This window comes from Sphaerodactylus townsendi, linkage group LG08 (assembly GCF_021028975.2).
Source record: "Sphaerodactylus townsendi isolate TG3544 linkage group LG08, MPM_Stown_v2.3, whole genome shotgun sequence".
Lineage (NCBI taxonomy): Eukaryota > Metazoa > Chordata > Lepidosauria > Squamata > Sphaerodactylidae > Sphaerodactylus > Sphaerodactylus townsendi.
In genome coordinates, this window is record NC_059432.1 from 82,077,719 (window position 1) to 82,103,973 (window position 26,255).

Sequence of the window (26,255 nt, forward strand, 5' to 3'; positions counted from 1 at the left end):
ATACAATTGTATAGATGGAGGCATACAAGGGCCCATCACCTATCCAGAGCTAGAAAGACATACTTCCCCAGAAAAGAGAACAGTTCCACAATTCATCTGCATTTTTAACCAATGCAGTCTGTAGTTGCCTGACACATTTTTTTCCAGAGCTCAAGAAATGCACAGCTGAGATTTGAATAAATGCACAACTAGCTCTTCATAATCAAGGGGACTGGAGTTTATATTTCTCAAGACTTTCCCTGAACTGAGCAGTACAGTAAAATCTTTTAAAACTGAGGGATTGGTTAATATCCATCTGATTTGCATACAGGAGATCCCAGGCCTAATCCTCAGCATCTCCAGTTTAAAGAATCTGGTATTAGGTGATGCACCTGACCCTGACATGAGTCCCGAGACTCTGAAAAACTACTGCCAGTTGGAGCAGACAATACTGATCTAAACAGTTCAGTGGTCTGAGGTTAGATCAGACTGATCCATGAACACATGCAGCTACTGTACCAGTTGAAGCTATGGGGTAGAACAGGAATCCCCCAACCTTCTGAGATCAACCCTGATAGGACTCAAACCACTGTAACACAGTGTTCCTAGTTTCGGTGCTGAGAGGCGTCACAGTATAGATACTATAATTGTGGCACTCCACCTCCCTGGTCCCGCCCACTGAGGCCTGATCCTTCCCACATTCCCTTACCCAGGTATTGCCTGTCCTTGGCCTCAGGCTTCTGGCCTGGGGTTCCTAGGAGCTTGCGCACCCACAGTTTGTCTGGGGCCTGGCTATCCCTGGCAAAATATCCTCCTTGCCAGTTCTTCTGCAGCCTCCTCCCCTCTACCTCCCCGTGTCCCTCACTCCCTGCTCCTCCTAACAGCTTCTCTTCTTTTCCCACCATCTCCTCCCTTCCACTCACAACAACCAATCCTTCCTACTTCCCATTCTCCCTTAAATCTTCTTCCTCCCACCTCCCTTCCAAATGCTGGCCTCTCCTCTAGATTCTTCCTGCCCTCTCCCAACCACTCGGGCCCATCCTTGCTTGGGATAGGCTGGCCACTCCCAGTTCCCACCCATCTGGCTGGCCAAGCAGGGCCTTGCAGGGCAACAGGCTGCCTCCCCTGGGACTGCTGCTGTCACTTGGGGTGGTCCTGGCAGCTGTCGGCTCTTTCTTGGGCCTCAGGCGAGTAAGGCCATGGGGCCACACTTGTCAGCTTCCTGACACTCGTCTGCGCCTGATGCCTTGGTCCTGGCTCATCCTGGCGCTTGTTGGGTGTGCGGCAGCTCTTACTCCGCCCCCAGGTTGGCCTGCGCACCCCAGCCTCATCTGGGCGACCAGGCTCCATCTCCTGTCCCCTGGTGAGTTGCGGGGGCCAGGGGCAGGGAGGTGTCCAGGGAGAGGGGGATCCCCTGACCATGGACAATGATCAATAGCAACCAGCAGAACAAGCAGGGTCACATTGCTCCTGCCTAGTTCTTGAGAGGTCATCAACCAAGGGAACAAAAGCATTCTCTGTTCCAAATCCCAGCTTGAAGTCAGCTTAAAATGGATCCAGAAAATCAATCTCTTCCAAGAGACCTGGGAGCTGACAAGCAACAACCTGTTCTAACACTTTACTCAAGAATGGAAGACTGGCAACTGGACAGAAATTTTCCAATGTAGTATGGCTCAGAGAGGACTTTTCCTTCGTAATCACTGCCTCCTTAAGCATGAGCAGCAAAACTCCTGCTCTCAAGGAAGCATTTACCACTCTGCCTTGCTAACTCAACCAGTCCCCCAGCCCCCAGCACTTTTAATAAACTAAGAAGGACAAGGGTTGAGTATACAGGTTGGTAAGTCTCAGCTGTCCAGGGATCTTGTCCACATCCTCAAGTATTCCTATTCCTCAACATCAAATACCTTCCATAAATGCTGTGTGATTTGGATAACTGAATGTTTGTCTTCTACAACCCTGTATTATTTTCCCCCATACTTAAATTACAGGATTTTAAAACACAGGGGGAAAATTGTGTTTAAACAAAAGTAATGTTTTACATAGGGTGGCTTAAAAGTAAACAACAGAAGTCTTCTGAGAATAAAACAGAGAATGTAATAATAAAACTTCATTGCACAAACAGTAAAGTGTATAGATAAAATTCACTCTCAGACTCAATATAAATTTTGATTGTCTGTCACAGTCAGAAATGACATATCTGAGCATGACTGGAATTTTTTCTTAGACTTAAAAAATTATCTTCAGGTTCACTTGTCTGAAGTAGACAATTTGCATGTTCTTCAGGAGAGCTCCCTGAAGGAATTTTAAATCAGCTTCCTTTTTTGTGTTAAATCCTGTTAAAATGAAGCCTTTGGCAAGCTATTAAAATTTATTCTCACCAGAATTTCACATTTTCTTGCCATTTTTAATTCCCCCAGTTAATTTGACTAAAACATGCCTATTGCTTCTGAATTGCATTAACACCTATTTTTAGCTGCCAAGTAGGAGAATAATTTTGGAAACATGTTTATATTTGTTTTTCTGGAGGAACAAAATGCAGCTACTTTTCAAATGAAAGGGACTTTAGTTTAACTCTATGATTCATCCAAGGTGAATTTAAATGTAATGAAATCACACACATTGCTGTGCTGAAAAGTAAGGAATCAGTAAGATGTTCAGGGGCATAAGGCAAAAGGAGACACAAAGAAAGGAACAGAAGGAGGAGGACAGAGGGAAATAATCCAAGAAAGGAATCATATGCTGTATGTGCCCTTACATCACTTCTGATTTGCGATACCCCTAATAATTAATAGCCTCTGAAACATCCTATCATTGGCAGCCTTGCAAACTGAAGGCTGTAGCTTCCTTTATAGTGTCAACACATTCCATGTTAGGTCTTCCTGCTGCCTTCAGCTTTTCCTATTATCCTTTTTCAGCAACTTGTGTCTTTTCATGATATGATCAATGTAAGATAAATTGTTTAGCCATTTTGGCTTTAGATTCAGTTTAGTCATTTTAGTTCAGGTTTGAAGGAATTACAGTGAGATCCAGTGGCAACATGCCATTTAGAAGTTGGAACTGATATCAAATTAGAGGCAAAGCACATATTTCTACGCGGGCAGAGAACCTCTCTTTGAACAGTGGGGAATCAGTTGTTAGAAATGATTGCATTTTCCAGTTTTACAGGGTACTTCATTAAATAGGATAAGTTAAAGGATCTGGCCAAGTATTGGTAACTAGAAAGATGCCACTGTACCCAGGCTGCCAAATAGAACTTGATGCAATATACCAGGGACATGAGAGATAAGTCTACATTTTAACCCTATAAAGAGATGGCAATATTTATATAATCACTGAAGAAGGCATTCTGAAAATGTGATTTACTGCGAAAAATGTTCTGCTTGCTTGCTACTTGCTTGATGCTAACCAACTAGGATATTGACTTTGATCTTACTGCCAACAGACTGGAAGACCGGTTTTAGTGAAATCTTTATTATTACAAGTCTACGTACAGGGAGAGTTCATATTCACCTGCAGCTGAAAAGAGATGAACTTGACAGTCATCTGGTTAAATCTGGTCGAGAGTTAAAGAACTTCTATTCAAGGACGTAGGTAAGGGGGGGTTCTCGGGTTCAAATCCCCCCATTCATGTCCGAAGCTCCGCCTGCTCGTTTGTGGGTTTTTAAAACGTTTTAGTGTATTTTGGTTTTTGGACTGCAGGGGGCGCATTGTTTAGGCTAGCAGCACCAAACTTTCAGAGATTGTTTGGGAGACTCTCCTGATGATACTACCCAGGTTTAGTGAGGTTTGGTTCAGTGAGTCCAAAGTTATGGACTTCAAAAGGGGGTGCCCCCATCCTCCATTGTTTCCAATGGGAGCTAATAGAAGATGGGGGCTCCAACTTTGAGGGTCCAGAACTTTGGACACCCTGAACCAAACTTCACCAAACCTGGGAGGTATCATCAGGAGAGTATCTTACTAATACCACCCAGGCTTTGTGAAGTTTGGTCCAGGGGGTCCAAAGCTATGGACTCCCAAAGGGGGTGCCCCATCCCCCATTGTTTCCAATGGGAGCTAATAGGAGATGGGGGCTACACCTTTGAGGGTCCATAACTTTGGACCCCCTGAACCAAACTTCACCAAACTTGATTGGTGTCATTTGGAGAGTCTCCTAAAGATACCCTGAAAGTTTGGTGCTTCTAGCTTAACAACTGCACCCCTGACAGCAGGCACCCCCCAAATCTCCCCAGATTCTCCTTTTAAATCCACCCCCTTCGGCATGGATTTAAAGGGAGAATCTGAGATCCTCATTTTAGAAGAAGAAGAAGAGTTTGGATTTATATCCTCCCTTTCTCTCCTGTAGGAGACTCAAAGGAGTTTACAATCTCCTTGCCCTTCCCCCCTCACAACAAACACCCTGTGAGGTGGGTGGGGCTAAGAGAGCTCCGAAAAGCTGTGACTAGCCCAAGGTCACCCAGCTGGCGTGTGTGGGAGTACACAGGCTAACCTGAATTCCCTAGATAAGCCTCCACAGCTCAAGCAGCAGAGCAGGGAATCAAACCCGGTTCCTCCAGATTAGAATGCACCTGCTCTTAACCACTACGCCACATTGAAAGTGATGCTGTTTCAGGGTGGGGATAATCCACCCCAAAACAGCATCACTTTCAATGTTGTTTAACTGGAGACCCCAGATTCTGCCTTTAAGGTGGATTTAAAAGGAGAATTTGGGTGTCTAGTTTAAACACCTTTGAAAGTGATGCTGTTTGGGGGTGGATTCCAGCATCACAGCGGCTGCCCGGGAGGAGCGCAAAACTCAGATTTTGCACCCGGCACCATTTTCCCTCTATGCCTCTGCCCAGAGGGGAGGGCAGAAGGAACTGCTGGCTGCCGGCTGGGAGCCCAGCTGGTCGAGGGCAGAGGAGAGCAGGGTGGGGGAGTCTGCCGTCCCTGGCCTCGGAGAGCTGCTTTTATAAGCGCTAGGATGGGGGCAGGGCTTGGGGAGGTGTGGCCATGCCCTAGGGGCGGGTGGGGGTGGGCCCCACCCCGAACCCCCCCATAAAAATCTATACCTATGTCCCTGCTTCTGTGAATTGTTTGCATTCATAGTGACTGTGAACTTTAGACCCTGGATTGGACTATTCATTTTTATGAACTGTTTTGCTTTTACACTCTTAGAGTGTTCTTAGATATGATTGTTGGTGTTTTGTACATGTTTGCATGTATTTATTATAGCATATGTGCATTTAGCAATTTATTTCACTATTTGCACTTGCACTTTTGTTAATTAAACACTTGCACAGGAGTTTTGTGCCTGAATATATTTGGCAGCTTGGGTACACTGGCATTTTTCTAGTTTTCTGATATATGCTGTACCCATTTTTGGTCTGGATCTGGTCAGGTGACAGGTTCCAAATAACAGAGATTTTGCCTAATAGATGGTAACAGAAGGTTACCCCTGTCAGGCAACCCAATCCAGAGCCCTATGTGGCTAGGGATGGCACTGTTGCGGCACCACCCTGCTGCCTCCAGAGGGCTTTTCAGTGGAACAGGAAGGGTGAAGAACATCCTCTACCAGAAATCCCCCACTAGGGCTTAATAAGCATATGCCCCCCAAAGGATGGTGTAAGTCCAAGGGTTGGGGCTACAGAACAACTGCCACAAACCCAGGGTGGAAACCAACTAAGGTCAGCTCCATGCCTGGGAATGCTTCCACAATGCCCTTGCTGTGTTGGTGGAGCTGGCAGCAGAGTGGGAGTGCTGGCGAGGTGCTGGGTGCCATGTCCAGGCATACCAGGGGGTTGCGGCGGCTGCCTGATGATGTGATTGCCCCTCCACTGGGGTAAGCAGGGAAAGCAAATCCACTGCTTAGGTCCACACCACCTCCCCAAGTTGATTTCCCCCCCACTCTGGAAGGGTGGGGCACTTTGGACATTCCCAAAATGATGATAGTAGAATCATTCCAAGATGAGGTGACACTGGACATGTATTCAGCATAAATCATCTGAAGACAGAAGAAGCAATGCACAAGGCATCTAGAAGTATGGGCATACAATACAACACTGGGTCGCTATAATAAGAGGTTCTGTTTGTCTTACTTTGATTAGAGATGAGCCAGAAAATTTTTTATCCAAGTTCTTGCAGGCCACTCGGTTTACAGGAGAATCTCAGGTGCAAAAGGTCAGGATGGCATCAGAAAAAGTTATACTGCTCCAGTTTGACATTGGTAGGGAACCCAGACTGATGAGGAAATCTTTCACTCATGCAATTCTTTTGCATAGTCCAGAAAGATAATAAAATAGCACAGTGGGTTTACCAAATCCAAAGCACATCATCCTTTCTATGTGCCCTCTTTTATTGCCCAATTCTGAACAAGAATTACAAAAACTCAAGTCAGCTTGTAAATGGCAGAGGGCCATGGCTGACACTAAGCAATACCTCTGGAACATTCAATAAATCTTTTAAAAGATTACCATTTTTCAGCCTGACCAGCCGGCCTTACTGGAATTAAAGCAATCCTCAACTGCAACACACGCATCCACAGAATCTAGAGATTGAGTTCTTCCAATTATAGTGGTATAGAGTGTTAATTGACATTCCTATGAGCATCAGGTTTGCTATGGATCTTAGAAAAGGCATCAGAGTTTCCTCCTTACAAAGTAAGAGATCTTTGGTGGCAGCCTGCGAGGGACGAATGGTCACAGTCCCCTAGTGTCTCATTAGGTGGAACAGGGTGGTTTGGAAAGCTCTTCCTCCCCTCTTTCCCAGACAGGGCTATTCAGCTGTGTTTGTTTACCTGTTTGACCACTCATTCATTCCACAGGGTATGATGGCTGACCTGACTGTGTTTGATTAGCAGGAGGAAAACTGGAAGCTTGCCACGCTGTTTCCGTCAGCAGCACCTTCTTCCCAGATATAAACAGAGCAAGCTCATCCTTAGCAAATCCTCATCCATTCATTGTTCCAATTCTGAACATTTTTTCTAATGAACTAACATGGTTCCATGTGTTTTTAAAATCTATACTACTTAAATCACTACTGTTTCCACAATTTAAATGCTTCCTGCAGTGGGATTTGAAATGTCAACTATATACATGATTTCTGACAGAAACAAGTCATAGGCTTTTCAGTGACAGCTTTTTAAAACTGTGTGATTTTCACTGGAGTAGTAGGTTTTTTCTTTATTTTGTGCCTATTATATCAATGAAAATAAAATACAATACTCTATTTCTTTATTCTGCCATGTCAAAAAATCCTGTATATGTTTACATTTGCATTACATGACTACTTCTGCAGGGATTCATTTATAGCTCTCTTGCTGTTCACAGTTACAAAGTGCATACTGAATCACTTATTACAACAGTGGAACAAACAGAATCTGTTGAAGAGCAAACTGCCAGGGAGACAACTCAGTAGTCTCCCATCTCTGTAATAATTGCAAATAAAACCAGCACCTTTTAAATGTGTTTAAAAACAAAGAGGAGAGTTACACAATCAGCAAACCTAGTGCCAGCAATGTAGCCAAATATTGTGAGTCCAACTTGGACATCTCTATGTGGACCATGCTTTGTTTAATCATCTTTGAGCAAGACAAATGCCACAAGATTCCCACTCTTCTGAAGTGAATGGGGATACACTTGTGGATACCCAAGAGTTCCATGTATGCATCCAAGCCCCCAAGTGCCGTGTTTTAATTTCAAAAACCAACAAAATGCTTAGCTTTTCCAAAACAACATCTAGAATATGCCTGTTGTGGTATACAAGCCATGTAGTAATGCATGAGGCAGTGGTAAAGATCAAGTGCAGCTTACCCTTCTGCATCATGAGATTCAGAACTTGCTTTGGGCAATCAAAACCTGGCAAGATTCTCAGGTGTGCCTGTACACCCTGGCTGAGCCTTTTCATAATAGAAAGTTTACAGTAACCCAATACATTTTTAAAAAATAATGTATTGCCTTAATGCTATGACTGAATATTCCATTCATTTATACTCTGCTTTTCTCCCCAATAGGGACTCAAAACATTCTCCTCAGATAATTTTGATCTTTACAACACCATCTGTGTAAGGTAAGTTTGATTGGTCCAAAGTCATCCATCAAGCTTCCATAGGACAGTTGATGGCCACCTCTCTACACCTATCCCATATACTAGATTTCTGAGCCAAGATTTCTTTTTGTTGACTAGCCAACTTTCCCTTTCTGTGGCTGTCCAAACAAAGCTATATTTCCTGAAACTAGTGATGACAAAGCTTGTGGATCTGCACTTAGTGCTCACTTAACATTTCTAGGCTAAGACATATATCTTTTCTCTTGAAAACAGAAAAGTTGCTGAAACAGCAGGATAATTTTTTTTGTACAAAAATGCCCAGAATTGAAAAGGTGAAGCATTTTCCTCCTCTAATGTTCCAGTGCTCCCAAGACGACATTTAGCATATTAGTGACCACAGGTCCTATCTAGCATATGCTTACATCCCATACTTAGAACTGGAACAACAGCTTAAAACTGTCGTCTTGAGATTCTCACAAGACGAAGAAATTAAATCAAAGCCGGTTTAAGATATGATATACTACACTTGTTGATTAATTATTTCCTCTGAATTTGGATACAATGGGAGGAGTTTGTAACTCACCTCTGATATATATTGAATTATATATGTTGCAACTGTTGCTTGAACACCAAAAAGCAACATGTAAAGAGTGCAAGAAAATCAAAATATCTTATGTCTATTCTATGTTTCCTTCTGTGCCTGGCTTGCCCATAAGCCACCAATTTAAACAGCTTTTGAATACTTTAATTGCATATGGCATATACATGTAATTCATGTATTTTTTGTGGGTTGCTTTTGCTACTCAAAGATCATTTGTTGCAAAACTGGCTTAGAGCCCAGAGGGGATTGTTTATGGTTGTCAGCACAAGATTTTTTGCACTATTTAGAACTATTGCACTATTTAGTAAGAATCACAATTCTTATGAGCATACTATGTAAAGGCCCCCAATGTGGGTGCCCTCTAAAACAGGGGTAGGGAACCTGCGGCTCTTCAGATGTTCAGGAACTACAATTCCCATCAGCTCCTACTAGCATGGCCAATTGGCCATGCTGACAGAGGCTGATGGGAATTGTAGTTCCTGAACATCTGGAGAGCCGCAGGTTCCCTACCCCTGCTCTAAAAGAAACTGGAATTGCCCCATTTGAGGAGGAAGGGGATTAGATAGGCAGCCAGAACTCCCCTTTCTCAGAGTGGTGATTAACATAATTCATGTTTCTTTTTCCGAGCGATACACCTGCAGACTAGGGGGCTGGAAAAGGTTGGTTAATTTGTGATTATCGGTGCAGTAGTGACTTGCACATTTATTTCTCTATCCAGCTATGGGTATGTGAGGAGGATGAGGAGTTTGGATTTATATCCCACCTTTCTTTCCTGTAAGGAGACTCAAGGTGGCTTACAAGTTCCTTTCCCTTACTCTCCCCACAACAGACACTTTGTGAGGTAGGTGGATCTGAGAAAGTTCTGAAGAACTGTGACTAGGCCAAATGTCACCCAGTGGGGATGTAGGAATGTGGAAACACATCTGGTTCACCAGATAAGCCTCCGCCACTCAGGTGGAGGAATGGGGAATCAAACCCGGTTCTCCAGATTAGAATCTAGCTGCTCTTAACCACTAAACTGAGCAGCAGTGGTATAGTGGCATAGTGAGCAACAGTCGTGTAGTGGTTAAGAGTAGGTATACACTAATCTGGAGGAACTGGGTTTGATTCCCCACTCTGCCGCTTGTGGTATCTTAAAAAATAAATAACAAAAAAGTTAGTATTTCAGATACTTTAACTGTAAATCTTTAACAGATTTGCAAGAATTCCTCTTTGGAAATGTAGCTATCTGTGCAAATTAAGTGCTATCGTGTCTGGAATTGTACACTTGACAACTTTATTCTCTGCCAATAGACCTCCTGCATGATGCAAAACACTCTTTTTCTGGTAGCACACTTCCGGATCTAGGGGTTTGTGTGGGTTTTACATAAGCAGCCACATGCAGATTAACTGACTGTAAATACTTAATGCCCAACTTTCCTATTATGAAAGTTTCTGGCCAAAAACAGCAGTAAAAATTCAGGCCGCTGTAGCCGTGTTTCCATGCACAAATAAGCCACAAGCTCAAATCTGAAGATGCTTTGTCAAGTCACTTACAGTGGTCCTATGAGTCAATGTTCTCCAAGATAGTATGCATTATTTCTAGCATATATATTATTTGTTAATTGAATCTCTTGATTGTCTAATTAGTACCTTGATATAGACTCCTGTTGAATTCCTCTCAGTGGTGTCTAAGCATCTTTAAGGAAATGCTAATTTAGTTAATTAGATACCAAGGGGCAATACATAAAAGCAAATAATTTACTTTCCTGAATTGTTTGGTTTAGGAGCATCAGAATTATTTGGAAGAACTTGAAAGAAATAAGTTACAAACTGAGAGTGCAACCAGTTACTGCAGTCTAAACTCACTGACATCAATGTTCAAGTAGCCTAAATTTTGCAGTAATGCTTCAGAATCAGGCTGGTGTATGTTGAAGATCAAAGAAAAAATGCACTGATCTTTTAGAACTTGTTCATTTTAATGAGAGGGGAGATAAAAGGAAGCTAATAAAATCTTATTTTGACAGAATTAATTAATGTACTAATTTACAAAATGCTTTTCAAAACTCATTTATCCGTGTAGGAAGATACATCCACTGCAATCTTTTCATTTCTCAGGGAAATGAAAATATGACTTCAACAACTTGACCCAAAACAGCAACATAACATATGTAAAACACGTTTGTACTATATAGGTGATTAAAAGCTAGCTTAGTTTGCTCTTTCTTCTCCATTTCCTGAGATATGAATAATTCTGGTGCCATCTTATAGCATGTGAGGACAGAAGGAAAGAGTGCAAACCATGGCAGAACAGGGGATGATGAGACAGAAGGTGAACACAAGAATGGCGTCTAGATGAGTAAGCCTGACCTTCAGAGGACGTACTACTGAAAAACAGTTCCTACATTAATTTTTTTCTTAATATTGAGCAAAAAGGAGGAGGAGAGTTGGTTGTTATACCCCACTTTTCTCTACCTCTAAGTGACACCATCACAATCTGTTCCTCTTCATACAACAGACACCTTGTGAGGTAGGTTGGGCTGAGAGGGTTCTGAGAGAACGTTAACTGGCCCATATATTTTTGTCAACTTGGGGTATAATCTCTACGTTTTCAGAAAAATATAAAAATTTTAAAATTATATTTTATATATACATAAATATACATTTATGCCTAATAAAGGTTTACTGTACTGTACATATACATAAATATATCTATTTAAAAAATCAAAATGGAGATGGAGCAGTTTATGGATTGATACATAAAAGGAAGATCTAGGGAGGAATATACAGTATGTGACTGGGAATGGAGGGAATGTGTTACTAAGTGGCTTAGGAAGGTGATAGGGCAGAGAAAGGGAGCATGGGCCAGCAGGAGAAAAGTATTTCCCTTCTTTGTGAGTCCTTGCAGGCCCCCTAATTGTACCATCATAATTACCAATGCAATCTATGAACGGTATTCAAATAAGTGTGATGTGTCCCATTTAAAAAATCTTCAAATGAATTCAGATGCAGGTCCTGATCCATGTAAGAACATAACAAATTCTACAAATTCATCCTTAGTTTATTAGTGCTATATAATAATGTACTTTGTTGTGTCATCAGAATTGCTGGTTCCGCATACAATTGATAGCTTGTAATCTAGAACTTAACCAAAACTTACCAATGAAATAGTTGTTTCCTAATTCAAGCATTTCTTCCGTCAGGACAAGTCCACCCATTGCTTGCAGAAGAGTAATACTTGTGGCATCTATCAGTGAACATTGTTTAAACCTTTCTGTTGTGACTTTCCATAACAAAATAAGGGAAGCTGTAGCATCTTGCCTTATGCTAAAAGACCAAAAAGAGGTTAAAAATAGCAACATCAAACAGATGGTTTTTTAAAAAAGTATACATTAAGTCATATAAAAAGGAAACATAGGTAGCACAGATTCAAAACCAAAAGACACCAACTGGACTGCAGATAAGCTACTTTTTAATGCAGTGCATTTTCCCTACATCTGAACACTTAAACAAGTTAAGGAGATGCATAAGAGATGCACCCAATCAAAGGAAATTCAGGCAGGTCTTGGGATTAGAGTTGCAAACTCAGAAAAGGTAACAAAGGAAAGAGATTTACACCTCATTCAAGCCAGATGTCACTAGAATCCTAGGTTCTGGCTGATCTGTTATGGTGTCATGAAATGTTCACAAAAAATTAAATGCCAAGGGCAAAATGGAAGCAATACATTGCTGTCAGACACAGGCACTTCTGTGAGAAGGTTGAAATCATTTCATTTATACAGAGTTTGGGGAAAGGAGAAGATAGATACTGCTGGTAGAAAGACAGATGCACTAGGCTAGTAAGAGAGTCTGAAAGCTGAGTAAATAAGAACCCAAGAACTAAAGGACATAAGAGATAAGCAATGGACTTGACAGAAGTAAGACAGAACTAGACGTGGGCTGAGAATTAGAAACCTGACATAAAAGAAAGAAGCTGAGAGTGCAAAAGGCCCCAGCAATAGGAGAAAGCAGAGAATTAAAAAGGGAAAAGATACTTTCCAAGCCTGCCTGGAAATCAGTAGATAAGAATAGAGCACTGAAAGGGAGCCAAAAGGGAAGAAGAAATGGCTAAAATGTTGCCAGTATCTACAGTAAATTAGAGGGGAGGCTGAAGGGAGTTGTGGAAATGGCGCAACAATACAGCAGTGAAAATGTCCTCTCCGGACTGGAACAGCAGCTGCCTGGATGCAAGTCCTGCAATACAATGCCTCTTTTCTGTCAACAGGAGTGTTTATAGGTTCAGTCTTGGTTAGATCAGAAAATAAATATGAGACTTAGAACAGGTTGATGTGCTGATCCAAGAAGCATCTGGTACCATAGATTTCTGGTTCATTCTAGGCGCTAGATCCAATCAAGCTACCGAGACCTTAGTTATGCTGCAGGAGGAGCACTGTTGCCTATCAAAAGGAAAAGGTTTGTTGGTCTATTTCGTGAATACACATGACACTGCTTCATACATGGTCAATATTGCCTATTCTAAGTAGTGGTGACATTCTAGGATCTCAATCAGAGGGGGTTTTTTTGCATCTCCTACTACTTGATCCCTTTAAATGGGAGATGTGGGGTTTTGGTCCTCGTATCTCCTGCATGCGAAGCAGATGCTCTACTGCCAAGCTATGACTCCCAACTTGGGAGTAAGATATCAAACGTATAAAGACGGATAAGGACATAATTTTGAAATAATGTATTTTCATTGATATCTCATATGGGTGGGAGAAAAAGAAGAAGGTATGAAAGACTGGGTTTCCTATGAAATAAGAACACAATTTGACATCGTATATTTGCTATGGGCCAAGGATGGAATGCTGAGTGTGCAAGAGGAGCCCAGCAATGTGCCCAGCTCCATAGCACCCAAAATCTGACTACACAATTGTCATTTACCTCTACATTTGTCACATCTCTTGCTATCACTACTGGGTAAAATTTAAGATACTGAACTAGAGAAGCCAAATTATTTTTAAAATATCTATATAATGTCTTAAGTGAAGGAGACTTTCTTACTTTATTGATGTGTTATTCGGAACTTCAAAAGATATACGGCGACCCCCGCCAGAATTATTGGAGCTGGCATTTCCACAAGCCACATCAGGAATTATCTGAGAGGGAAAATGTAATGAACATGTCAGGACATTTCATGTAAACATTTTAAACCACTGGAAATAATAAATGCCAGGAGAAACTGTAGGATTCTTCTAAAGAATAGATCTTACCTTGTAAAAACATCAGGAAATTCTTCAGGAAAAAAATTAATGGAATGGTATAACATAATATGCCAGATAAATCTGTGTGACTGCAACATGACCTGTTAGACATTAGATAATGTGTAAACACTTGAGGCTTCTGAAAGGGTAGCAAGGAGGACTTGTGGTAAGCATAGCTGAGACACAATATCATGTACCGTTTCAACAAACCACTGATAGTAACTCTGCTACCTGATCCCTATAACAAAGAAGCCTATTATAGTTTTCCCTCACTCACTGAAACCTTTATACAAAATAAATTGAGCCATCACTACCTGCTAAGTAAAGAAATCCATGACCTCTACAGTACTTCTTGTAAAATAGCTTATTTCAGGCAACAGCAGCTTTATCATAAAAAACTTCTGCAAATTATGTTGCTCTTTGGGGGGCTGGTGTTGTGTAGCACTTATCCAATTGCTTTTTTCCATTATGCACAGAACATGGTCAAAGGTTTCTAAATACTGAAAGTCTTGAATCAAATTCCAGTTTGCCATGATATCTGAATGCAAGTGCCTAAATGAACAGAGGCTGGTTTTTCACCCTGCTCCAACTTGATATTCTAAACTGGGTTTAAAATAAGATGAACAGACCAATCCAGGAGAAAGGGAGGCAACAGAGTTGTGGAGGTGGCGGACCCCTATACCAGTGGATTTACCCTCCCTGGGGCACTTACCCTGGAAGAGGGGCAAATCAGCTGGCAAATGGCTGCAGCAGCCCTCCATGGTGGTCAGATGCAGCACAGAGTGCTACATCATCATTCCTGCACACACACCCCAGCTCTGCCAGCATAGTGAGCATTCCAGAGGCATGGTCGGGGGTGGACCTGACCTTAGTTGGCTTTGTCCCTGGTCTTACCTCCCAGAAAACTGGCACCCAAGGCATGGACTTACTCTGACCTTTTGGATGGCATAAGCCAACTGAGCCCAATGGAGGGCTGTTTGGCACCAAGGAAGGTTTTTTTTGTATGTTGCTTCCCTGCACTGCCAAAAAGCCCTGTGGAGGCAGCATGGAGCACCAGAGCAGCACCGTCCCTGGCTGCCCTAGGGCTCTGGATTGGGCTGTTGGAATCCCATGGGTAGAGGGGATTTTCTTTTTTCAAGTACTTGCATTTAGATACCATGGCACACTCATGCTTGTCACATGCATGCAAAGCCTTTATCAGCATAGTAAAAAATTACAAAATCACAGCCTAAAATATCTAATTATATACAAAATCAATCAGACTCTCACTGATGCTTAATGGTTGCATACCCGTATTTCATACCGAAGCATTAATTACATCAAAGAGAAATTTGGCAGCCATTTCACAGAAAGCTTCATTTAAATTGTTTAAAAGAAAGTAAAAATTTTGGTCATCCAAAAATCCCTCACACTTTGACAACACTTGATTCCAATGTTTACTTCTTGTGGAGGCCTTTTTAGGGTAATAAAAAAGAGAATGCACTATATGCCATGACTAAGCAGAGTGGTTGTATTTCAATGCTTTTGTAAAGATAATTTATCTTTCATGCAATTTTGTGATTTCTCTTCAGCACCTGCAAGCTATACTGTACTGGCTTCTGACATTCCACATTTCATATAATTCAAGTGAACAGTCCAACAAAAAATATGTATAATGTTTAACCATTTACTTGTGAAATCACTTAAATTGAGGTTGTTAAATAAATTAAAATTAATCCACTGGTTAAAACATGCAGGTTTCACATGAAAAACAGTGAGATGATGCTTAGTTTTATTTTATAAGTTATTTTTTTTCTTTCAGCTGATTTTATATGTCATATACTGGGCAGTTGATAGATCATTTACAATTAACAGGTCCTGTAACTTTAAAAAGCACTCAATGTATCTATATTACAAGCTTTTTAAAACAGCACAGAACATTTATAGAAAAATTCTCACCTCTACTTCATTCCATTTCAGGTCCATAACTTTCTGTCCCTCCTTTGGCTCCCATGTAGGCAAAGTCACTGTGGCCTGTGATCTTGGCAAGACTATGTCAGGTTCCGTGGTGGTCAGTGCTGGCCTGCTTTGGCTTCGCACCTCCGATTCTGTCCATCCAGACACTGGAGGACTATAAAGTGAGTGTTCACAGTTTGTTCCTTCAAAGCCTTCATCACACACACAGAGGTAGCCTTCACTGTTGCTAGTGCAGTTGCCATGGTGGCAAGGACTGCTGGCACATGAATCTGAAACAAACTGAACAGAAACAACAGAATTGATCAATTAATACTATGAAATAGAATTAGCTTTTCATCTTAAATTATGAATGGACTAAAATTCATACTTAGTTTAGGTGATTTCAAAGGCTTTATATCAGCAATTAGATATGGTTCATTGTTCCCATTTCAATTTAAAAAGATTCTCAGGTTTTCCACATACAATAAATCAAGGAAACAGAGTAAAGAAAAATTGGTTATCTTAAAATGATGGCACTTAAAAGCTTGGCAGAAGAACCTTGTGATAGAATCCTCTTGAAATGCACTAGAAATCAGAATGTACCATGTTATTTGGAAATGCACCATGATATTTGGAAAAATTTTATGTGTTGAAAGTACACTGTGTTTTTCTGTATGAAACTAAGATAACATCAATTAGATATCTTGCTCTTTCGACAGTGTTAACAGCCTCTAGTACCAACAGAAGAGTTGAATAACACCAGCAATCTCACTTGACTCCAGCCAGTCATTGATATCCACTAATTAATTAGTTGCCTCATCTAACGTTTGGATAAGTAGACTGGCTTCTTCATTTCAGTTAAGAACTCTGTTTTTTTTCAAACCTATACAGATGAAATTACTTATTAAATTTAAACATCCCTTTCTACTAAAAGTACTGTTACGGTTTTAGAAGCTAATTTTTAAAAAGTAGTCTTTGGAAGTATATGCATATGTATGCTAAGAAATAAGCTACCACATCAAACTGTATCGTGTCTATTTTTTAAATAGGTAAGACCACATTTCCCTTTAAACCTTTCTGATGGAATCCAAACTAACATGATGGCATGTTTTAGAATTTTGGAATATCAGGAAGAGATGCAGTTCAGCCATGATCCTCAATATACCATAGCATCTAGCATCTACTTCCTTCATCAAAGCATTCCTTTCTGAAAGCAAAGTGGCCCAACTACTCATGACAGCCTCTCTTGGTGGCTGTGCCCCATACAGCAGCCATTTTGTCAAAGTATCCATTCAATGTTTTCAAAATTCCAAAAAGTGCCCACTGGTGAACTAGGTCGGTGATCCCTGAAATAGAACATGTATCCTCTTGCTTCAGCTCCCAGGATATTACCTCAAAGTATGAGCACTCAGTAACAGAAAGTTTTTTGTCTGCTTTGATCAAGTAATGTATCGCATGGGCTCTGGTGTATAAATTTCACTAGAAATGCTAACATGAGGAAATGGACCACCTGATTAAAGAGTCTAAACATGAATAAAAAATAAAACTAAATTTCACAGGCAAAAGCCATCCATCAAAATCTGGAAAGGTGGCCAAGCGTTTTCATCCATTAAAAGCCATACAGGTGTATGCAACCTGTTCAGAAAGTTCACACAGACCAATTTCCCTTCAAAAAGTCCCTCTTTCAGACATTTTTTCCATCAATACTGTTTAGCAAAAGGCAGTCTAATTCCTTAGGATTTCTAACAGCTGCTGTTCTTCCCACATCCTCAATCCCCCATACCATGTTGTCAGCCAAAAATGAGAACTTTTCACAGAGCATCTTCACTTTCTTCAAAGCCCCATGACCATATGTCCTGTACTACATCAGTTCACATAGATCACTTCTTCCTTTGCAGTTTATTCTCAACACAAACTATTACATAACTAGAAGGGCCATGCATTTTGGAATTCCCAAGCCAAAAATATACAAGAAAACTACTGTTTCAGGTTGTTACCATGATTTTCCAGAATGGGTACACAAATCTGGGAATCTTGGACATTATGACCCCTGCCCCCAACAGTAGGCATTTGTTTTGTTTTGATTCTCCTAATTTCCTAAACTGTAGCTCAGGTAAGGCAGCTCCCAGCCAGCACAGAAAGGGACACACCCTGACGAGCTGCAAATGAGCCCCTTGGGGGAGGGCGGTATAAAAGTGGAACGAATAAATAAATTAAATAAATAAATAAAATCTAGGCCATCCTTAAAGATTTAGGTTTTGTTTTTTCCAACTATAAAGGAGACATCTTTTAAACAATATTGGAAGACATACAGTCTCAAACAAGGACAAGTTGGACAACATCTACTGTATAATATGTGCACTAGCAAAATCTAAGGTCTACTAGAAGCCTTCTGCTCATGAAAAAAATTGCTGTGTCATAACATGTTTACAGTTTGATTTGGTCCTTTGTGAATCTATGATAGATTAAGCAAGATTTCGAGATGCAGATACATGTGTGGAATGTGGGGCTGACACATTGCTAGGAACCAGTAACAACAAGAAGCTCAGTACCTTCTGCATTCTCAATCCACTTGCAACTGATTATTGGTAACCTCCAAACAACCAAAGAGGGAGGACTTTCTTTCTGTTGTCATGACTTGCCACAAATACCAGTGCATACAAGGGGGTGGGGGGAGATGGCTAATTAAAAATGTTGGGGTTAGGCATTTGGATTATTTACAGGGCTGACCATGCTCTCAGTGCCCACAACTATGAACAAATTAGCAATGCATTTACAGAATTGACTGGTGGATGCCAAATCAGTCATTCAGAAATCCTTATTTAAGGCTTAATTTTTAAATAGGCAATGTTGAAATAGCATTTGCAATACATGAACAGTTAACTAAATAGCCTCAATATTACTGAATGGTAGAATAATTTGGTAAAAATTAAGTAGATAAAACATGTCAATACAGTGCAGTTATGGACTCTGATAACTCTCCGGTTTCGTAAGAGGAAATGGATGCAGCATGTACTCTATTGTTATCTGTTTCTTTATTTATCCATGGGGCATCTGACTGTCAGCTTGAATACCCGACTCTATAGAAATTCTGGTACAAGTCAGCAGATGCAGAGCTTAGCTGACAAAGCTAGAGATGAAAGTGGAAAAAAGCAGAAGTTTCACCTCAATTTGTATGAGGTTTGCAACAAAAGTACACCAAGGTGACTTTAGCGCTGCATTGAAAGTTTTTTCCAAGCCAGAGAAATAGAGAAAGATTAAAAAGCACCACTATAATACCGATAGTAAATTGTTCTATTCACACTTGTCTTTTCTCACATGCTGAAAACACCAGCATGTGAGAACGACTATTTTGGTTCATACCACTGCAATTCTCTACACAGGTATAACTTTTAAGCCATTTAGTCTTCAACTAATGCACTCCCAGTTGGGTTCTGCTGGGATCTGCTGCTGCAGGAGGACTCTCCTGGTGCCCTTTTCCTTCCCTTTGGTTGGTTTACAGAGCAATAAGTGGGAAGGAGACACAAAAGGACAAATAGGAGGACTTGCTAGAGCTTTCCTATTTAGCTAATGGCTGCAATGCATTTTGAATTGAACTTCTGCTAGGCTGCTGCAGTCCCAATTTGAACTGCAGCAACCTAAAGAGAAAGGATTGTGAAAGTGGGGGGCAGAAATTTAGATTGGATGAAAAGATTTCAGGTAAGAGATAACGCTATTCTTTGGCCAATCACAAAAGGTATTTTGTCTGGATTTCTTTCATTTTTTTCTGCACATGGTCAAAGAGCAAAAAACGAAGGTCTAGTTCCAACAGACTCCATTCCAGACAGAGGTTTGAGAGAGTTCAGTGCAAAGCTTGGCTTTGGCTGCTGCTCTTCCCTCTGAGTTTCTGGTGCTTTGACTACTGCATCCCTTGGATTACTGCCTGCCTGCATTGGATTCCTACTGCCTGGAGACGTGGATATCAGATGGGTCGAAATAATTGAGTTATTGAAGAGTAATTTTTTTGTGAAGTGTGCCTGTTACACTTTTCAGTCTTTGGCCTGTTGGTGGGTTTTAGGGGCCCTCAAGGCCTGGCAAACCATAAAGGCCCTTCAGTTGCTATGAATTTGTTCCGGTCTCCCTGTGTGTTAAAACTTGATAAGGCTTTTTTGGGGTATATTTAGGGTTTTGTGAGTGTCTGTGTATGTCTCTGCTGGGGGTTCTGAACTTGTTCGGGGGCTGTTTCTTTGGAGAGGCCTTCCATCAATCCTTCTATCTTTCACTTGGAAATTCTTGTCTTCTTCTTGGGTGGGACAGGGGGGAAAGATAGGCCAAAAAACTCTGTAAAGCCTGAGTGACTGGTTATCTTCTGTTGGGGGAGGTGTTTCAGTAGTTGGTTGGTTGCAGAGGTTTTAATTATTTTTTTGTTCTTGTGTGGGAGGTTCTAGGTTTCTTTTAACAGTACTTCCTTTGGTTTTGTGCATATGTATGTTTTCTCACCCCTGTATTAGGGGTCCCTCCCCCCCCCTTTGGGTTTCTTTCTCTAGGATTCCGAGTCTTGGGAGGGTCTTTCAATTTTTTGTGTTGATTCTTCCTCCTTCCCTCCCTTCGTTTTCTGATGCTTGTTTCTCTGTTGTGGTGAGCTGTTGTAAGCTGGGTCCCTGTTCCCTGTTTTTTCTTCATTTGTTTAAACTGTTTTGAAGTGGGGAAGGTTTTGTACATTGATGCTCTGTTGAGTTGGTGAAGTTATATTGTTGTACTCTTCCTAGCAGGTTTGCAGCTCTGAACCTCACCCTAAAGACCAAGAGAATGCTGGAGGAACTGGACAAGGAATTTCATGCACCATCTTCTTCTTTGGTTCCTGCACAGCCCAGCGGCCCTTCCCGTGGGAGACAGGAGGAGAGGCTAGAGATGACACAAGAGGAAAAGATGGAGGAACATCTCAGTGTGCTGCCATCTCAACTCCTTTCATTCATCTCTTCCTGTGCCCTTTAGACACAGAGTGTCTGCTCCAGGGGTGTCTTCTAACATCCTTGGTCTAGACCAGGGGTAGGGAACCTGCGGCTCTCCAGATGTTCAGGAACTACAATTCCCATCAGCCTCTGTCAGCATGGCCAATTGGCCATGCTGGTAGGGCCTGATGGGAATTGTAGTTCCTGAACATCTGGAGAGCCGCAGGTTCCCTACCCCTGGTCTAGAACAGCAATTCTCAACCTGTGGGTCGAACGACCCTTTCACAGTGGTCGCCTAAGACCACAAAAACACATTTTTCCGGTAGTCTTAGGAACCGAGACAGAAATAATTTTATGGTTGGGGGTCACCACAACATGATGAACTGTATTAAAGGGTCACGGCATTAGGAAGGTTGAGAACCACTGCACTAGAGTGATCAGAGGTAAGAAGAATGGTAGAGAGAAGGGTCACATCTCATCAGTATGATGATTGCTATTGATGGGCAGCCCTTCAGAGCTGTAGAATATGCCAGCTTCCGCAGGCTGCTCAAAGATGCTTATCTATGCTGAGTCAGGCTCCAGGCAGCTGGTGTTAGGTTTCCGCCTCCAACCCAGCTCTGAGCAACAGAAGCAGACAGCAAACGGCTTGGATCCAAATACAGTTCAGATAAAGCCTTAAGTCTCAGAGGAGGTGAATGGCAGGGAAGAGTGAAACAAAACCAAGAATTCATTGCCCAAGGTCATATAAGTTGTATAGCCTGAAATGCTTAGTTGCCATCTGAAATTGGTTCTATTTAGTCTCATGTATTTTATTATTGTTACTGTATGTTATTGTTGTATTACTGAAATGTATTTTTATCATGTTGTTAGCCGCTCTGAGTCCTTCGGGGATAGGGCAGGGTACAAATATAATTGAAATGAATTGAAAAATAGACTGGTCTGGACCAGGCATCAGAGACTGCAAGAACAAGCTAGGTGAATGTCAGCAAGGCAGCAATAAAACTGCATGGTTGTATCCACATCAAGGCTGCTTTCCCCCTATGCCAAATGCAATATTAGTTGGGTTTTTTGCAGTAGTTACTCCTTCAGTCCCCTTGGCACATACGGCATGTTCGCTGGTTACTGCTAAACATACACTGACATCACACATATGTGTCTGCAAACTGCTGTAGTAATAGTTACCCCTTTTACACTTACCATTATCTTTCCTCCTGATGTTTCTCAATAGTCCACACCATTTAAAAATTATAAAATAAAACATCTAACTAAATCCAATTATAAACAAAACCCTTATGAGACAGTTTAAAACATCAATCATAGTTGTGAATGACAACTAAATTGGGCTGTTTCCAAGTTGCCCTTCCACTCCTATGAGCTTTGATATTTCACGAAACAAAATGCCAACAAATGCAATAAACACATCGACTGACACACTACTCCAATGAAGCTTAAAGTTCTGTTTAATTGAAAACCAAGTATTGAAAACCAAAAGCACAATGCCCTGAATCTGAGAGGACATCTTCCAAACAAACAAATCTTAATTGCATCTCTAAGCTTTATTTCATTTCAATATTTCTTTTTTTGTAATTTTGTTCATAATTTTATTGCAACAGCCTTCAAAAATGTATACCAAAAGACTTCTAACCAAAATGAAGTATGCCAATTTATTTCACTTTAGTTTATAGAATAGCCCAGAAATCAGCAAATCCAAGAACACATGCTATCACACAAAAAACACTGCATAGTAGGCCAACGGGGCTTATCCTGGACAAGGGTACTGAAGGTCTCAGCAATTTATCTGATTTTTATTTTCACTCTGATACTTGCAATGTAACTTACTTATAAAGCGAATTGGTTGTTTTTCTGTCTAAAGAGCACCCAGGACAATATACCTGGCCAAAACCATAAAACCAAGTAACAACCAAGGTAATAAAAGTATCCTGTTTAGTTCTGAACATTTTGAACTGCTCTCAATGTACCAACATACCATAGAATGAGTAAGAAAGATAACTTAAATGAGAGCAATGCAGATAGGGAACCTCTGCAATATGAGATGCATTTGTTGGAGAACCTCCTTCCTGCCACTGTTGTCACTAGAGAGCACTAATCTTCACCAATACAGACCAATTGAGGATGTGCAATGTAATTAATGTGCTCAGAGAATACACTGCTCTTTAAAAGCTTCCTGTAGTATGTTGGTCTCTTTCTACATGTACATTTCTTCTGATAGCAAGAGACAGTTTGTTATTAACTAAAGTAGTACAGATACATCAGCTGAAAATGTGGTAATAGTATGTGCCTAGGGTTTGCCTTGAGGGAATAAAAAATACCTCCAACTGGGCCTGGTATCATTATGGAAGAAATTTCAGAACTAACCAGATGAGATCTTTCCTACAGGAGTATATGTTTATAATGGTTTTTATCACTAACGTATGAGAACCATAATAGAACACAATTTCCTTCCTATTTACACTGACCCAAGGCTTCAAGTATAAAATTGATTTTATTAAAATACAAATAGATACAAGTTTCTGTTATTCAGTAAACCACTGTGTAACATCATGAATTATGTGTTTTTAAACAGAGCATTCTTAGCAAATTCCGAACAATGTGATTCTCCGTCACACCTATTGTTGATTTTGGCTGCAAGCCCATTAAATAAAATGGGATTTACTTTTGAGTAGACCTGCTTAGGATTGCTACCTGACTGTCCTAGATTTCATTTAGTTAAGACTGTTGTTGTAATGGCCCTGATATGGATGCCTCAGGCTAGTTTCATCTCATCAGATCTCAGAAGCTAAGCAGAATTGGCCCTGATAAGTATTTGGATGGGGAACTATTAAGAAATACCTGGGTCGCTATGCAGAGGAAGGCATTAGCAAGCCACCTCTGTTAGTCATTTGCTTTCAGACCCCTACTGGGTTGCCACATTGACTGTGACTTGACAGCATGTTGCACACACAAATTGTTGTGATGCAGACAAATGTACACAGTTTTTGTATTCAGTTGTGAAATTCCTTCAAACTTCTTTTAGCATGAGGGATACCTCACTGCAAGGCCAATCTAGCTACTTGGTAGTATTCCACAGTAACCCTGAAGCTAGACTAGCACTCTACATAGGATTACTCCTGAAGATAACTTGGAAGTTTCAGCTTGTACAGAACATCACAGCTATAGGTGACATACAACAACACAAAAAATGGCATTTTTTGGATTCAGGTATATTTGATTTGGAAAACATCAGTATTCCCAACATCCCTGAATTAAAATATCAATATGGTATTCGGATGTTTGGGGGGTTTCTAAATTGTTTGGGTCCATTATCACCTATGGGAGAAAAATTCTGAGTGGCTGGGGGCAGAATTGTTTTTAAAGGTACAGGGACCAAAACTGCAGGGGATATGCTAGTGCCTGTCCTTTAAATAGCCCAAAAAGTGAAGCAGATTGGACCAAAGGGTCCAATTCTATAGGCCCCTAAACAGGTGCCCCCATCCATCTTCCATTATTTCCTATGGAGGGGAACAAAATGAAAACCTCCAAGCTGCTTCCAGGGCAAAAGCTATTCCTGCAAGCAGCAATCACTGGTCAAATGTTTCCCATGGAAGAACCAACACAACAAGTTCAGCAGAACCATTGCAGAACCCAGTAATCCTAGTAGAATCACAAGCTAGTGAGCTAAGCCTAACAGAACCAAAATCAAACTAGAGAATCTCTCCAGTGGAAACTCCAGGTTGGGGGCATTTCTGCAAGCCCAAAAAGACTGATGGCAATGTGCAGAGACCCAGAACCACTGTGGAAGTGCAAGCCCAACAGAACCAATTTCAAATCAGACAATCTCTGCAGTAGAACCTGAAGGGGGGGTCCTTTTGCAAGTGTAGCAGAACCAACTGCAATGTGCACAAGCCCAGAAAAACCCAGAGTCACTTGGGCAGTGCAAGTTCAACAAATGTAAAGTCAAACCAGAGAATTTTTGAAGTAGAAACTGAAGACGTGAAGTACTTTTTCAAGCCAAGCAGAACAAGTGGCAATCTATAGAATGCCCAGCAGAACCCAAGAGCACTCTGGCAGTGCAAGTTCAAAAGGACTTGGAGGATTACACCAGAACAAATCCTAGCAAGGGACAAGGGTGTTGCAAGCCCAATAGAATAAATGACAATGTACAGATATCCAGAGACTCCAGTGCCATGATAGTAGGCAAAACTAGTTCCAACAGAACTAATGTGAATCAATGGCAGAACAAATCCAACACTGTGAAAACAATTAGTGGAACACAAAGCAACTCTGACAAAGAAAAAACTCTCTTGAAACTGACAAAGACAAATTGATCCAAGCAGTCTGACAAGCCTATATGAAACCACCCCCTCAACTTAAATGCAAAGACAAAGGGGGGAAAGAAGGAGAGTAAAAAAACATCTCCCAGAGCTTGTGAACATTGGCTTCTACCTAATAAATGCAAAATATTTCTTGGGATCATTGTATCAGTTTCCCAAAATACACCTTATTTGGGATGCTGAATATTTTTCATCCCTTGCTGTGATCCTCCAAGTCCTTTCAAACTTGAAAAACAACTTTAATGTATCCAAACAAACACTCCTCACAGTTCAATCATTATCATAACCAGACTAGATATTACACCTATTCAGTCAATAAAAAGAAGAAAGGACACATTTTCAACTCTAGGTCTCTTCCCACACCACTTTCTTTTGCTGGCCAGGTAATGGAAGGATCTTGCAGCAGAAAGCACATCTTGCTCCAAGATGAAAAAGGGGTTGTCAGCATGGAATGAAAAGTGTGCCCCATGCATTTTCCTCTCCAAGCCACTTCCAGCCAGATCTTATGATGCAGTGTCAGCTAATGTAGATGTAATAAATTAAAAAATGATGTAAGTTGTAATAATTTCACTTAGAAATTGCCATATTTGCTTACTTTAGTTTAGAGCCTGATCTTTCACTAGAGCTCAGAGTAGGTCCATACATTTTTCAACAAGTATTTATTAGGCAAAAATATGGGCCACTATTTCAGAAGCATTCAGATGGTTGGATTCACCACAGCTTTTCTGCATGTGCAAAAATTTCTGCTGTTGGATCCAACCCATGAACATACCCAATTCAATAATCACTTCTTAAATATTAACAAATGTATTGTAACATAAATTTTTATGAACTGGATCCCATTTTGTCAGATGTGCTGCAACTGTTAAGATGCTAAAACAGGGTCATTTTATTTTTGTCTGCAACTACCTAATACTGCTACCACCAGTGGCACTTCATGGAACCTCTTCAATAAAATAAATGTACTTTTAAGAGGTTACTACAGTGTTGCATCCTACACTTATTTAACAATCAGCCCTTTCTGTGCAAGTGCAGTTCTATTTACAATTCAAATGTGTCTCAGAACCCTATAGAACGTCTGAGTAAGTAGGCATAAGATAAAGGCATTAACTTTCTTTCCACAAATATCCTTAAAAAACAGTGCATCTTCCTGATCCCCCCCATCCAAAAAAAGCCAAATTTTGCATACTTGCATATGTCAGCAAATGATCCTTCCATTACTCAGCACCTTCTGTTC

At 40.9% G+C, this 26,255-nt stretch overlaps 1 protein-coding gene across 1 annotated transcript in view; it reads right to left on the reverse strand.

Annotated features, from left to right (window-relative positions):
• DNER (delta/notch like EGF repeat containing) overlaps positions 1–26,255 on the reverse strand; it is a 181,273-nt gene that overhangs the window by 74,105 nt on the left and 80,913 nt on the right. Inside the window, exons 2-4 of the mRNA XM_048506096.1 lie at positions 15,760–16,056; positions 13,622–13,716; positions 11,742–11,908 (exon numbers count right to left, since the gene is read on the reverse strand). Coding sequence (XP_048362053.1) covers positions 11,742–11,908; positions 13,622–13,716; positions 15,760–16,056 — 559 coding nt within the window. The remainder of the gene's footprint in view (positions 1–11,741; positions 11,909–13,621; positions 13,717–15,759; positions 16,057–26,255) is intronic.